Source organism: Leptonychotes weddellii, chromosome 4, assembly GCF_054177405.1.
Source record: "Leptonychotes weddellii isolate Sample4059 chromosome 4, ASM5417740v2, whole genome shotgun sequence".
Taxonomy (NCBI): domain Eukaryota; kingdom Metazoa; phylum Chordata; class Mammalia; order Carnivora; family Phocidae; genus Leptonychotes; species Leptonychotes weddellii.
Genome location: NC_138372.1, coordinates 90752610 through 90768633, shown reverse-complemented (window position 1 = coordinate 90768633; position 16024 = coordinate 90752610). Strand labels below are relative to the sequence as shown.

General features: G+C 46.8%; 1 protein-coding gene across 2 annotated transcripts in view; it reads right to left on the bottom strand.

Moving 5' to 3' along the window:
• Positions 1-383: 383 nt before the first annotated feature.
• LOC102735455 (mannosyl-oligosaccharide 1,2-alpha-mannosidase IB) overlaps positions 384-16024 on the bottom strand; it is an 85843-nt gene continuing 70202 nt past the window's right edge. The window contains exon 7 of one of the 2 annotated variants that reach the window (XM_081815766.1): positions 384-795. In XM_081815766.1, coding sequence (XP_081671892.1) covers positions 648-795 — 148 coding nt within the window. In that variant the 3' untranslated portion in view covers positions 384-647. The remainder of the gene's footprint in view (positions 796-16024) is intronic. The other variant, XM_081815764.1, reaches the window with a different exon arrangement.

The following is a 16024-nucleotide window of genomic DNA, read 5'->3' as shown; positions in this document are numbered from 1 at the left end:
CAGAGCCCCACACAGAACTCCACCGCCTGACCCTGAGATCATGACCTGAGCCAAAATCAAGAGTCAGACACTTTACCGACTGAGCCACCCAGGCGCCCCAGAGAACAACTTTTTCTTAAATTTTGCCTATTTCTTTTTTTTTAATTTTATTATGTTATCTTAGTCACCATACAGTACATCATCTGTTTTTGATGTAGTGATCCACGATTCCTTGTTTTCGTATAACACCCAGTGCTCCATGCAATACGTGCCTTCCCTAATACCCATCACCAGGCTAACCCATCCCTCCACCCCCCTCCCCTCTAAAACCCTCAGTTTGTTTCTCAGAGTCTATAGTCTCTCATGGTTCCTCTCCCCATTCCCCCCCTTCATTTTTCCCTTTCTTCTCCTAATGTCCTCCATGCTATTCCTTATGTTCCACAAATAAGCGAAACCATATGATAACTGACTTTCTCTGCTTGACTTATTTCACTTAGCATATTAAATTATGCCTATTTCAAAGTTCCTCCTTTCATTCTTCTCCAGGGAAGATGCTGAAATTGCTGCACACGCAATAAAATCTTAGATACAGGTAAAAATTTATAGAAGACTCTGTTATTCTGAAATCCAGTTCTGTTACTTCATTTCCATACCTGTTTATCCAAGGTTTAAAAAAAATAGAGCAAAAATTTGCTTTCCTTATGAAAATATTCCGACATTGGTCCATTGGTGGACTGCTTCCACAAAATAGCATCTTCATCAGCAACCCAATCTTCCAAGCAGGAGTTGAAAAGGAGATGAGCATTATCGGAGTTACTATAGAGAAAAAAAAAAGATTAATCATTTGGGAACAACGTCACCATCAGTGGTATCCTGGGCCGGCAAGGAGACCCTAAAATGAGCTTTCTCACCCAAACTCAGTTGAAAGTGAGCATCTGTTTGAATGACAGATATAATGACCACAGGAATAGTCTAGCAGCTTGAAGTGCTGACAAATTCTTCTTCCTGCATTATAATGCCAGACTTTAAACATCGACCTCTAAGGCTCTTCGTAATAAAAGTTACATTAATAGGTAAACTTTAACAATAACATTTCTGCTTTAGTCGTGTGTCTCAGATGGTGCGTTTCGGCTTCGGCCAAACAACGATTGATGTTAGCTTGGCCATTTTGCAAGCATCATCTCCTCAGGTGGTAAATTTTTAAAACCTTGCTTATCTGAAAATGTCCTTATTTGAGCCTCATGCTTGACAGTTTGGCCAAATGTAAAATTCCAGGTTGGACATCGCTTTCCCACAGAATACATTGGAAAGCAATGATCCATATGTTCTCTCTTCCAGGGTGATGTTCGGGAAATCCAAACCCATTCCTGATCCTTTTAATATGACTTGTGTACTCTGCCTCTCTTTAGAAGCTCTCCAGGTTTTTTTGTTTGTTTACAATGTTCAGAAATGTCACCGTTTCAGAGAGGTACAAACCCCTTTACAAAAAGAGCAGCAAGACGAGTGGGAGAGGGTGGATGGAAACAGAGGCTGGAGTCAGCCCCATTCTCTTCCACTGACTCCCTCTTGTCACCCAAACAAGTTCGCACCTGCCGGCAGAAAGAGAAACCAGCCCACACCACGCAGCCCGGCTTCCTTGTGCTCACTGGGGAGTGATCTCGGGCAAGCCACGTCAGTTTCTGGGTCTCTGTCTCCTCATCAGTAAAAGGAAATGTTAAAATAAATCCCGCCCAGCCTACCGAAATAACAGGATCTCCTATTATTTTCAGGTGAGGTGTGAAGAACTTGGGAGAGCAGGGATTGGAATCAGCCAAGCTTGGTTCATGTGGGAGGAATTTTTATTGCAGTAACAGTGGAATCGGTAGTTTTTTAAATACTGTGTGTGTGTGTCTCTCAGTCCCTAGTGTTCTTTTAGTTTCTGAGTGAGCACAGCTTCAAATGACAATTGCCAAGAGGTAGGTTTTCAGCGGGGCGACTGGACAGCCCCCTCCCTTGATGGCAGGATTCGAAGGCCCGGACTGCCTGGGGCACTAATTTTGTCACTTGTAAGTAAAATAAGCTCAGTCTCTCTCAGTTCCAGAGATCTTGATGTGGAGCTCAGAATTCTGGCCTGGTTTTGGCACAAGCACTATGCTCCCCGGGTTGAGATCAGAGGCCTGTGTCTGTCATTTGGACTGGAAGGGCATGGCCATTGCTGGCTTTCTGTCGGGATGACGGAGATGACTTTTTCATCTCCCCAGCTGGCCCCTCCTGTCCCCGGTCGCTGCCGCAGCCCCAGCTCAGGCCCACGGTGTGGTGAAGCTTCCTGCCCCCGCCCTGGGTGCATCCCCCGCGCTGGGCAATCTCACCTTCCCAAAGCTCTGGTCTGACCCACCACTTTCTCAGGGTAAACCCCTCAACGGGGGCACCTAACTTATGCCATAACCTTTAGTCTTGCCTTGTGTCAACAGCCCATCACTGTTTTAGTTGAACCTGACCATCCCTGTCATTCCTCATTCCGGCCTTTTAAAAAGAAAACTTAACCAAGTTGTTTCCTTTATTACATATTTTTCTGTCTCGCCACATTTGGAATGTTCGTGTGCTATTTCTATGCTTCTAGTGGTTCCCTTCAAAGTTTACTGTACATATTTAACCAAAAATCTTATGGCTGAGCTTGACCTTCCTCCCCATCCCATTTCTCCCTCTCTGAACTCTCTCAGTGCTGTTCAGAACATTTAACTCCAGGGAAAAACATATTTAGAGTTTATTGATATAGTGACACTTGCTTACTCTTTTTTCTTGCATATCACACCGTCCTGTTGGCATCATTTTCTTCCTTGAAGTTCATTCTTTAGAATAGTTCTCTTGGTGGTAAATGCTCTCAATTTTGCATCCTGTAGATACTTGGCCTTTATTCTGGAACAGCCCTCCCCCCTTTTATTTAAAGATTTTATTTATTTATTTGACAGAGGGAGAGAGACAGCAAGAGAGTGAGCACAAGCCAAGGGAGGAGGGGCGGTGGGAGAGGCAGAAGCAGACTCCCCGCCGAGCAGGGAGCCCGATGCGGGACTCATCCCAGGACCCTGGGATCCTGACCTGAGCTGAAGGCAGATGCCCAACCAACTGAGCCACCCAGGTGCCCCTGAACAGCTCTTTTGCAGAGGGCACAGATCTAGGTGGACAGCTCTTTTCGCTTGACCCAGTATGGTCAGTCTCCTCACTTCTGTTGTTCTGCTGAGAAGTTGGCCTCCTTCCAACTGTCCTTTTCAAGGGATCCGTATTTTCTCTCTGGTGACTTTCAAGGTCTTCTCTCTGTCTTTGATGTCTTGCCATTTCAAAACCGTGTGTTTAGGCATGGATTTGTTTTTAATTTATCCTGCTTCCCATATGTTGTGAGTCCTGGACCTGCGGGTTCATCGGTGTTTTGCATCATTTCTGGGATCTCCTCAATATCGACCACCTCTGCTCCATTTTATCTTTATTCTCCTTCCAGAACTCCAATCGGGCATAATAGGCCTCATTCTATCTTTGATGCTTTTAACTTCTCTTTCTTTTTCTCCATATTCTTATATGTCTTTGCGGCGCTCTGAATAAATTCTCTTTCAATGTGTCATCTCCTCTTCTGTTTAATTTAGTGAATGTGATTTTCATTGCAGTGGTTACACTTTTTATTTCTAGAATTTCCATGTCTTTGTTATTCAGATCTGCCTGTCATTTTTGTGGCCCTTCTATAGTAAACTTCTCTTTATAATTGCATCCTTGCTGGGGATGAGACAGGAGGAGGGGGTCAAAGAATTTCCATTCACAGTGGAAATTTAGAAATCCTCAGAACAAAATGACGGCATAATCACCACATTTTAAAACTTGTGCAACGCAGCATATGTGATGTTTGGAAACTTTTCTACCCGAAACACTTGCCTCAGAAAAGAAGGAAAGCTGAAAATTAATTAGGTGAGGCTCCCCTCCACAAAATTAACAGAACAGAAAGCCCGAAGAAAATAGAAGGAGGTAAATAAAGATAAGGGTGGAAATTAATGCAATAGGAAACAAAGAAAAAGGGAATGAACAAAGCCCAAAGTTGGTTCTTCTGGAAGCATAATCTATACTCACTGTCTTACACCCACAATTTGGTTTTTACCCCATTATGCTACTGGTATTGCTCCAGTGAAGGAGGTTCTATAATTTCCTATAGGCCAAATCTGAAAGACCTCTTGGTAGTCCTCATCTACTTGGCCTTTGCTTGGCCATGGTGTTTCTGACTAGTCCCTAAAGTTCAGATCCAACTGTCTGCTCAGTGTCTCCACTCAGGTACATCTAACAGGCACTTGGAATTTGGTATGCCCAAACCTGAGCCCCTGAAATCCCCGCCCTGAGCCTTACTCCTCTTGCTATTTCCCTATATCGGAAAGGTCAACTCTGTTTTTTGTTCCTCAAACTGAAAATACTCCATAAGTCCTCCTCGCTTCCCTCCTTGACCTTTTACGGCCACAATAATCTCTTCAACACACATGTCAGATGATCTGAGTCCCTGTTCAAATCCTCCCGCGGCCTCCCATCACCCTTAGAATACAATCCAAACTCCTCACCTGGCCCCTGCTTGCCTCTCCACCCACCATTCCCCTCATTCACAAAGCTCCTGCCACCTGGTCATCAATCACGTTCCTACCCCAGGGCCTTTGTGCTTGCCGGTTCCCTCTGCCAGGGATACTCTTCCCCCCCCAGAGCTCCCAGGCTCACTCTGCCACTTCATTCAGGTCTCTGCCCAAATGTCTCCAACTCAGAGAGAGCTTCTGTAATGCTGTACTTGAAATGGAACACACAGTCCTCCCCTGCGTGCACTGAGCTATGTGTCCCCTGCACCTTATTTTAATTTGTAACACTCACCATCGCCGACATGGCAGTATGTTTGTCCCTTCATTGGCTGGTGTCTTTGGCCCATCCCCACCTAGTGGAATGCATACAAAAGCCTGGGACTTGATCTGTGCTGCTCACCACTGTACTCGCAAGGCTAGCACAGTGCCTAGGACACCTTGGAGCTCAATAAATATTTGCTGAATGTATGCATGAATGATTAAGGGAGGGAATACATAGATTGGGATAGGACAGAGAGACAGTGCAGAGTTGGGGGGGGGAGGGTTGTTTTTACTCTCTAATGCCTTCTCCTTCAGAAAACCTTCCTGATTCCCAGCTGTGGGATCTTACCCTCACTGTTCACAGCATGTCATGTCTTTTTACAGTATTTAGTCCACCTTGCAGTCTGGATGTGTTTAGACTGGGATCTTCTTGAGAACGGGGACTGACCTCACTCACCTCCGCACCCCTGGCACCCAGCCCCATCCATGCCATATAACAGATGCTCGCTCAGTGCTTGCTGAGTTGAACAAAACCCATCCTAGCTACACTAACTCTACTTAAAACTGTCTTTCGTCTAATTGTTAGCCGAGTCACCTGCACCAAAACAAGCCAGATCTAAAATTTACTGACAAAAAGACCAGATGGGATAAAGCCCTTTCCAGGGTGATTTTCCTGATTCAGATCATCCTGAGAGCAAAGTAGAAATGACAATATAGTGATAGGCCCTTGAGGCCAGGGACTAAATATAACAATCTTTGTAAACCCTCCACTAACTCAGCACTAATGATTACAAAATGTGCTTTCTAAATAAACAAAGGTTGCATGAATGAATTGGACAAAAGCTTCCTCCCTCCCTCTCTCTGTTTTCTTTCTTTTCTTTTCTTTTTTCTGTTTTTTTATTTGCAAATTGTCTCCAATGACAGTCTCCAGGTCCCCTTCAAGCTAGATTTAAAAAAAAAAAAAAAAATGTAGCTCCTTTTTAAGTGGAGGCTGTTGGTTCTTAAGCCCAAAGTGTGAGCTAAGGGAAGCTTCACTCGCCCTGTGGCTAAGGGGTGCTGGGTGGCTCTGCCCTTTGCATCTTCTGCTCTTCTGATGTTGCTGGGAACCAGATCATCTCTTCTGGCATCTCCTGGCTCCTGGAGGGGCCACAGAGACCCCAGACCCCCTCACTTACTTTGCAGCAGACTGTGCTGGCCGGCGAGCACCTGCCGCGGGCTCTTGAGGGCGCTGGTGGTGGACCTCTCCAGGCACTCTCCCCCGGGGCCTCACAAGCCAGCGGAGCTGAGCTGATCTTGACCTGCACTGGGCTGCCGGGGAATGGGGGTGGAGGAAGAAGGAAAAGACTAGAGCAAGGAAGGAGTAACCTGTGCCCTATAAATCACAGGTATTTGCCAAGTGGAAAAATACCCAACCCTCAGAATGTTTCATTTTACATTTCTTAGAAACATTTCATCAGAGGAGTAAAATGAAACCATCCCCTCGGGAGCCAGGTGTGACCTGCTTCCCTCCATCCAGCAGGCACAGCGCGGCCTTCCCCGGGTACCTGGTCGGAAGGGCGCCAGGCCCCGCATGCACGGGGCAAACTGCACGCCCTTGCGTCGCACTGGTGCCCTTTTCGAGGGAATATCCTTGGCATGCCTGGGAGGCCTCTAGCACTCTCCTGTCCTCTGCTCATTCCAGAGCTCTTTGGGGACCACATGGTGCTCAGCGTGGCTTCCGTGAGGAGCCTGGTCTGCTGCTGCTTCCTCTGGGCCCCAAAGGAGGAGGCTGGCTGGGTGTCTGAGCTCTTGGGTGGGCAGCCCAGAGCTGCAGCAGGACTCCCCTCGCCCTGGTCACACGCTTGGACCAGGATGGGGAAGAAGGGCTGCCCCTCCCCCCCACCCAGCTCTGAAGGAAACGGCAGGATCCCTGTAACCTTCCCGGTGGGCACTGGCTCTGGGGGCAGGTTGGCTTCATGCTGTGAGCTAAGGGGGCTGGAGCCGGGCCCACAGGTGGGCTCCATCAGCCATGGTCGAGGTGGTCCTGTTTAGCGGTTAGCAGGATGCGCTCCCATCTCAAAGGACCATGGGGAAGCTACTTAGGCTCTCGGAGCCTCAGTTGCCTCATCGGAACACGGGAGTGACCCTAGTACCTACCTCATGCTTTGTTATGAGGATTACATAAAATAATGCCTGTGATGTGAGTATCGGGGTGCCTGCCATTTCAGAAGGCCTCGGGATACAAGGGTGTAATTGTCAAGCTGAATGGCAGGAGCCTGAGTTACAGAGGGATGTCTAGTCTCCACAGGATGTATGCAGCCACCCTGGCCCGTGGAAGCTACGGCAGCCTGGGAGTCAAGTGGCGGGTCCTTGAGTAAAGCCCGGACGCCTCGGCCTGGCCCTGCGATGCCATGTGGGACAAGCAACTTGATCTTCACGACCACCCTATTAGAGGTGTATTATTATCCCATTTTTCACATGAGAAGATGGATCCTTCGGGATGGTAGATCCGTGGCTCGTGGTCACACAGTGTCCTGGGATTTGAACCTCGAGGGTTTGACTTTGACTTTATAGATTATCTGTCTTTTCTGTTGTTGCTGCTTGCCAGCACCCAGATGGCCTTCCAAGTTTTAGGGAATCCTTGAGACATGAGTCTCAGTGGGCAAAGTCTCCTTCTCCCTGCTAGCCAGAGTGAGCAACTGGACCGCCCGCCACTATTTACCCCAAACACAAACTTCAAACCTCACATGGGGTTGCGAAGCAAGGGGCCACTAAGAACAAGTCGCGGGCTGTGTCTGCCAGGGGGTTCCTGCCCGGGGGTTTCGGTGGCCCGGCTTCCTGACTCCCTGGTTCCCACCCATTGTCCTCGCCTGACCTCCAGCTTTCTGCAGGTGGTCTGAGTCCCCGTGTATCCTTGTCATAAAGCCCTTTCGCTTAAGTGACCAGAGTGGGTTTCTGCTCCTTGCATGGAAGAACACTGACAGACACAGGCCCAAAGCCACATCAGGTGGCTCTTCGAGGACATCTGTCTACCTTGATGAGGAAAAGAAGTGGGGGCTGCGTCGGGCCCTCCATGCAGGGCAGGGGTTTGGTTGGCTGCCTTGGACCTCATCCTTTCTGGCTTGCAATGCCCTTCACTAAGTGCAGGAGTGGAGGTGTTCCTGCTGGCCCCCGCACCCTGAGCTTCTCTACAGTCAGGAGACGTGGGATTCCGGTAGGGGGGGTTAGGAGCCAGCCCAGGACACCCACCCCCACCGTGAACAGCCCCCTTTACCCATATATAACTCACACTCTTCTGCACGCACAATACCCACTTCCCTCCCTCCTGTCCCCCATCCCCCATGCACACACTGCCTGTGTCCATCCTGGGCTCCTCTGGCCCAGGTTATTTCCCTCCCCTGTCTGCCCATTGAGCAGCCGAGGTCTTCCCTTGCTCTCAGGCTCTCCCGGCGCCTCCCGGGGACCCCGGCACGCGCCCCCTTCGTGAGCTCCACGCGTCTCAGCAGCGCTGTGCACACCACCAGCCCAAGTTCCACCCCCCGGCCCAGACTCTCCTGAATTCCAGGCTCACACTGCCCACCGTTTATGTTCCCCATGCGCTTCCAGGTCCAGCAGGAACTGCGTGTGCTCAAGAGCAAAGGCCTCAGTGCGCCCCTCCCAAATCTTTGTCTTTCCCATTCAGGAAGTGGTAACCCCAGCCTGCCGGGTGCTTGGGTCACACACCTGGGCACCGACCAACCTTGAGTTCTCTCTTCCGTTCACGGTCATCACCAACCAGTGAACGAGTCAGGTTGGCTTTAGCTTCAGAAGACTGACAAAATCACTGCCCTCACTACTGGTCTTGAGTCACCATCATTCCTCACCTGGATTATTTCAGTAGACTCTTCACTGGCCCCCACCAACGGGTTCTCTACGCAGACCCTTCAAAACCACAGAGCCATCCCATCTCCCTCGATCAGTCACCCAGGTGACTGTGAGTCATCGCAGGTCTCAAGTGTCGGGCCAGGTACCTGTCGGGTCGGCCCCCAGCTCGCTGCCACAGGGCAGTGTGCTGACCGCCCAGCAGCCCCGCCTCCAAGGCCTGGTGGCTGGAAAAGGCACTCTCCTCTTTGCCTCCGTGTCTTAAATATGACCTTCCCTTTTCCTAGGTTGCCTTTCCCTGTTTGCTGCAGCCGGACTTAGACCACAACCAACGAGCTTCTCATTCCCCCAGCTTCAGTCTAACGCCTTCTCTCTGTGAGCTCAGACCTCCTCCTTGCTTAGGAAAACTCACTTCCCCCACTTCGCCGACGGCGGGGGGGCGGGGGGACTCCCTCACAGTCAGGGCACATTATCTCATTGGGTCGCTGTCCTAGCCTCCTGTGCCCGTCCCCCAGCAGTGCTCTCTTCCCAGCTCCGGTGGCATTTGGTACACACCTTTGCCAGAAAGCATGCTCTTCGGCTTGCGGGTTCACCCTCTTCTAGCCCAGCGGATCCACACCTGTCAGAGTTGGTGCTGGATCTCCAGCGCCAGGCACAGTTCTTGGCACATGGATGCTCAAGAAATGTTTCAGGAAAAAGTAATTCCGAAAGGACTTAAGCGGAGTTGTATAAATAAGAAACACGGAGAGCAATTATCATTTGATTTATAAAATGCCATTACGTATACCAATCCGCAAAGTGTCCCATGTGAGCTAAAATCGTTTGTAGGGTTCGAATTAGAATTTGTCTACGTCTCTCTTCTGACTAGAGGTATTTTTCATCTTCTAATAACTCGTACCTATTAGTTCAAAGCCTTTAAAGGAAGGGAGGGGTCATATTTGGAGGGGAATGTTAAAGTGTTTTTCAGGCGACGTCTGTCTTCCACTCGGCAAACATTCCGTGGGGGACTTGGTTTCAGCGGCGCATGAGCTCCGGGGCAGGCGGGACCGGGTGTCGAGGCCGCTGGAGGTCCCAGCGAGTCCTTGGTCTCACTTTGCCCCGCAGCCCGGAGCTGGGGCATCCTCCGTTAGCCAACGTTAGGGTGTATTGAAAAAGCAAGAGGTTTCCCTGCAGCTCTAGCCTGCCACGCTTCAACCAGCTGAAGAGCGAATGAACAAGGAAATTGAGACGACCGCCCTCTAGTGGCGTGCATTTCCGGCTTCCTACCGCGGAACTGTTTCAAAACACCCTGCCCACGCTCATTCATCTTGGAGTCATCCAAAGTTTTGATGAGTATTTTCGAAAGATATTTCCAGGGGAGTCCCTTAACCACTTCCTAAATACATTCTTTTTTTGTCTCTCCTTGCAGATGGCTGAACCCAGGCTTTCAGAAGGGAGAGCCACTGCCGGGACCCTCGGTGGGGGGAGGGGGGGAGGGGGGTGTCCCTGTGGACCTACCCTGTGCGGTGGGCCGTGCAGTCTCGGGGCCTGAAAAGGACTGCTGGAGAGGATGGTTTTATGGGTCTCTGTGAAGTGGGTATCTTTTCTCAAGTTCAAGGCTAGTCTTCCCACCTTTGGAAATTATACCCCCTGGCTTCTTCAGCTATCTTTGCCGTATCAGATAGCTCCTTTCCCCCTTATCTTCAAACTCACTTCAGTTCCAATGTCAGCGACCTGAAGAATCGCTCTTGACTACCCTCTCTCCTCCTAGCCCATCCTCCTAAGCTTGATTACGTACTCCTCCTACTATAGAGAACACACAATGCTTTCCTCTATTAGAGCATTTGTCACAATATTAAGCAGGCCAAGTCCCTCCCTAGATGAGGGTGGAGATTCTATTTTGATTTATGTATCTTTGAAGCTTTTTAGAGCTCTGGAAACAGTGGGTAGAAGTTCGATAAATGTGTGTGGAATATAATAACCATACTAATTATCTTACGCATCACATTCACATTTTCTAGTCCAGCTTCCTTCTGCTCCCTTCCAGCTCCATCTGGGCGGCAGTTATAGCAAGGGCAGGAGAAGCTGGGAGGGAACGACTCGATCTGGAGTGGTGTGCAGAAAACATGCCCTTGGGCATTGTTAGAGATAGCAGCCACCTCAGTGGCAAACGAATAGGAAAGGTGAACAGGGCTAGCTTGAGGTTTTGGTTGTGGTTGGGACAAGCCACAGGTTGGCACATTGGCCAGAAATGTCCCAGGGAGATAGATCCAGGGAATGACACGGCCATACTAGAGCTTGCCACACATCCCTGGCGGGCTGGAAGGCTGCGCACAAAAGCAGGGCAGTGCACACATTCAGGGGAGACCAGAGGGAGCCCTGGACATTCATACACATTCCTGGCTGAGTGTGAGGCCTTGCATACAGGCAAAACACACACAGGAGGGCCCAGGGTAAAAAGCTAGGGAAGACTTGTCAACTGCCTGAACACTGAAATGTGTCCCCCAACCTACACACAGATCCAGTGGCAAAGGGTGGAAGCCCTTACTGGCTAAAGGTATTTGAGTACAACTTTTGTTGTACAAATTACTGACTGATCTCCAAGCTATGCTGACACAGGGTTGGCTCCAGGAAGCCAGATCTAAAAATACAAACAAGATTTAGGGGCACCTGGGGGGCTCAGTCGGTGAAGCGTCTGCCTTCGGCTCAGGTCATGGTCCTGGAGTCCCTGGATCGAGTCCCGCATCGGGCTCCCTGCTCGGCAGGGAGTCTGCTTCTCCCTCTGACCCTCCCCCCTCTCATGTGCTTGCTCTCTCTCATTCTCTCTCTCTCAAATAAATAAATAAAAAAATAAAAAATAAAAAATAAAAAAACTAAAAATACAAACAAGATTTAGGGGCACCTGGGGGGCTCAGTCGGTGAAGCGTCTGCCTTCGGCTCAGGTCATGGTCCTGGGATGGAGCCCTGGTCGTCGGGCTCCTTGCTCCGCAGGGAGTCTGCTTCCCCTTCTCCCTCTCAAATAAATAAAAAATCTTTTAAAAAATAATAAAAAAATAAAAATATAAACAAGATTTAAAAATACAAAACTAAGCAGAAACATCAGTGGCCAGGAAAGACAATCTCCACACAATTAGTCCAAGGAAATCACTAAACAAATAAAAAACAGCTGTAGCAACAACCACCTCCTCTTTGGGTGGAGAACAAATCAGAATCCAGAATTGCTACAAAAATATATTACCTAAAATGTCCATTTCTCTCTCTCTCTCTCTCTCTTTTTTTTAGGATTTTATTTATTTATTTGAGAGAGAGAGAGAGGAGAGAGGTAGGGGGGAGGAGCAGAGCAGGAGGGACAAGCCAGCTTCAGGCTGAGTGCGGAGCCTGATGCGGGGATCGATCCCACGGCCCTGAGATCAGGACCTGAGCTGAAATCAAGAGTTGGATGCTTAACTGACTGAGCCACCCAGGCGCCCCTAAAATGTCCATTTTTCAATAAAAAATTAATAGATATGCAAACAAACTTAAGAGTAAACTGTTATCAGGGAGTCAATAAATACTACCACTGCCCTTGACCACTCCCCCCCTTACCAGCAGCACCCCTTCTCCCCCACAGTTAGGACAACCAAACACGTCTTCCGACATTGCCAAAGGTCTCCTGGGGGACGTAGGGCAAAACCACCCTGAGCTGAGAACCACTGCCCTAAAGCAACAGTAATCAACATAATGTGGTACTGACACAAGGAAAGACGATCAAAGATTAATGGAACAGCATTAAGAAGCCGGTAGTAAAATCTTACATTTATGATCCATTGATATTTCACAAAGGTGTCAAAGCAATTTAATAGGGAAAGAGCAGTCTTTTCAATAAATAGTACTAGCATAATTACTCACATGCAACAATGACTTTAGACCCTTACCATACATACATGAGAAATTAACTCAAAATGGATCTTAGACCTAAATGTCAGAGCTAAAATTATAAAACTTTTAGGGGGGTGCCTGGGTGGCTCAGTCAGTTCAACGTCTGCCTTCGGCTCAGGTCATGATCCCAGAGTCCTGGGATCGAGCCCCACATCGGGCTCCCTGCTCTGCGGGAAGCCTGCTTCTCCCTCTCCCGCTCCCCCTGCTTGTGTTCCCTCTCTCGCTGTCTCTCTCTCTGTCAAATAAATAAATAAAATATTTAAAAAAAAAAAATTTTACAAGAAAACATAAGTCTAAAGTTTCTGTAACCTTGGATTAGGCAAGAAAAGGACAATCCAAAGAAGCAAATATTGATAAACTGCCCATTATCAAAATAAAAATATTTTGTATTTCAAAATACACCATTAAAACGAAAAGACAAACCACAATGTTAAAGAAAATAAATACAGAATATATAAAGAGCTCTTACAGCTCAATAAGACAAACAATACTATTTTTTAAATGGGCAAAATATTTGAACAGAATTTTACAAAAGATAGAGGAATGGCTAATAGCATATATATTCAATCACTAGTCACTAGGGAAATGCAAATTAAAACTACACTGGGATACAACTTCACACCCACTAAAATGGCTATTAAAAATGAGAGAGAATAGCAAGTGTTGGTGGGGATGTGGAGAAGCTGGTACTCTCACCCTTGTGCAGAGCTGGTGGGAATGTAGAAACAGTTTGGAAGACAATATAGTAGTTCCTTAAAGAGTTATACATAACTTTACCATATTACCCAGCAATTCCACTCCTAAGTATGTAACCTAGAGAAATGAAAACAGGGGCACCTGGGTGGCTCAGTCATTAAGCATCAACTCAGGTCATGGTCCCAGGGTCCTGGGATTGAGTCCCACATCAGGCTCCCTGCTCAGCGGGAAGCCTGCTTCTCCCTCTCCCACTCCCCCTGCTTGTGTTCCCTCTCGCTGTGTCTCTCTCTGTCAAATAAATAAAATCTTAAAAAAAAAAAAAAAAGAGAAATGAAAACATATGTGCACACAAAGACTTGTCTGCAAATGTTCATAACAGCATTATTCACAATAGCCAAAAAGTGGAGACAATCCAAATGTTCATCAGTTGGTGTGTGGATAAACAAACTATGATATATCCATACAATGAAGTATTTCCAGCAACAAAAAGGAACACTCCTGATACTTGCTACAGCATAAAGCTTGAAAACGTTACACTAGGTTAAAGAAGCCAGAGGCAAAAGACCACATGTGAATGATGCCATGTGTATGTGTCCAGAAAAGGCAAATCTATAAGTAGATTAGTGGTTGTCGGAAGCCAAGATAGGAACGAAGATTGACTGCAAGTGGGCATGCTGGGTCTTTGTGGATAAGAGTGTTGTATGCCCTGTAAGCTCACTCAGCATCCACTAGTTCCCACTTGCAGTGGGAAAGCCTGATGTAAATCACACCTCAAGAAAGCTGTTATTTTTTTAAACAAACAAATATCAAAAAATTAATTCTTATATCCTTACCCCACAAAGATAACGGCCATTTTTAATCTACATTTTTTGCTGTGTGTTTTAGCAAAAAAAAAAAAAAAAAAAAATGATTTCTATAGTTTTTAAACTGCTTGGTTAAAGGGGTGCCTGGGTGGCTCAGCCGTTAAGCGACTGCCTTCAGCTCAGGTCATGATCCCAGAGTCCTGGGATCAAGCCCCGCATTGGGCTCCCTGCTCGGCAGGAAGCCTGCTTCTCCCTCTCCCACTCCCCCTGCTTGTGGTCCCTCTCTCACTGTGTCTGTCTCTGTCAAAATAAATAAAATTAAAAAAAAAAAAACCTGCTTGGTTAAAATAAATAAACTGCTTGGTTCATATATATTATGAGCATACTTGTTTGTTGTTAAATTTTTTGTAACAAAACTGCACAAGTCTTATTTCATAGAATCATGAATGACAAAACTGGAAAACCATCTTAAAGATTATCTAATGCCTTCATTTTACCCCTTTTGATTTCAATTTCCTTATGTATAAGGAGGTAGAACTAGATGGTTTTCTTGGCTCTTTTCTGACCTAACTGCCCTTCCCCCCTTTTTCTTTTTTTCCTTAAGTAGGCTCCATGCCCTGCAGGGAGTACGATGCTACAATGCAAAGCTTGAACTCATGACCCTGAGATCAAGACCTGAGCTGAGATCAAGAGTCGGACGCTTAACCAACGGAGCCACCCAGGCACCCATGCCCTTCCCCTCTTTATTAAAAAAATTTTTCTATTCCTTTAGAAATGATTACTCTGATCTGCCAATAAATAATTAGAAACAGTAACAGAACTTGTGAGCTCATTTCAGGCCGGGAGCATGGATTTTTCTCAAATGAAAATTCTCCTGAAAATCCTTTATTATTCTCTTTTTACCAACAAGAAAATGGTGATTTTCTTGGGGTTAAGAAATTGAAATTTTTTCTTGGAGGGGAAAGGGAGAACGAGTTTAACGGTTACAGAGATGCATTGGAAGTGATGAGCAAGTTTTAGAAATAGTGATGATGCTTACACAACATCATTAAGGTAACTATTAATGCCAAGGCACTGTACCCTTCCTTAACACTGGTTAAAATAGCACATTTTAAATTTATCACAAAATTTTAAAAAATTGTGTTAGGTCAGCCAATGAGGTGCAGTTTCATCTTACACATTATGCCAATTCCATCTCAGTAAAGCTTTTAAAAAAAGCATATGGGTTCCATGCTTCCTTAAAAACAGCTTTACTGAGATAGAATTGGCATAAGCGGGTGCAAACTTAAGCTGCATATGATTTGATATACGGTATATATTGTGCAATGATCAGCACAATAAACTTAGTTAACATACCCATCCTCTTACATACTTTTTGTGTGTGATGAGAACATTAAAACCTACTTTCTCAGCAAGTTTCAAGTATGTAATACAGACCTGTCAACTGTAGTCACCATCTGTACATTACATCCCCAGAACTTACTCATCTTATAGAGGTTTGTGCCCTGTGGCCAGCATTTCCATCCCCCCACCCTCCAGTAATCACCAATCTATGATGTTTCTGTGATGAACCCATTCTCTTAACGTGAATGCTATTTGCATGTTGACAATCTTTTGTAACCCAATAAAATAATGATGGAAATTGCAGGTATCTGGCAGACAGAGGCCCAGGTTTTATCAAATCGGAGCCACCCAGAGATCCTTATTCTTTTATCTGGTCCCGTTTTCATTGTTCTTGAAAACGTAAGTCCGCAATGAATTTTGATACACCCACAAGGTAAATTTCCTTGTTTAAAATTTTGATCAAGTTGAAATCCACTGTGCAGGGAAGAATGAGACGCTGGTTGTAAATTAGCTGTTGCTTCAGGTTTTACCACTATCTTATTTGATGCCACATGGGCTCAAGGTTTTAAAAATCCTATGTCTTGGGACGCCTGGGTGGCTCAGTTGGTTAAGCGACTGCCTTCGGCTCAGGTC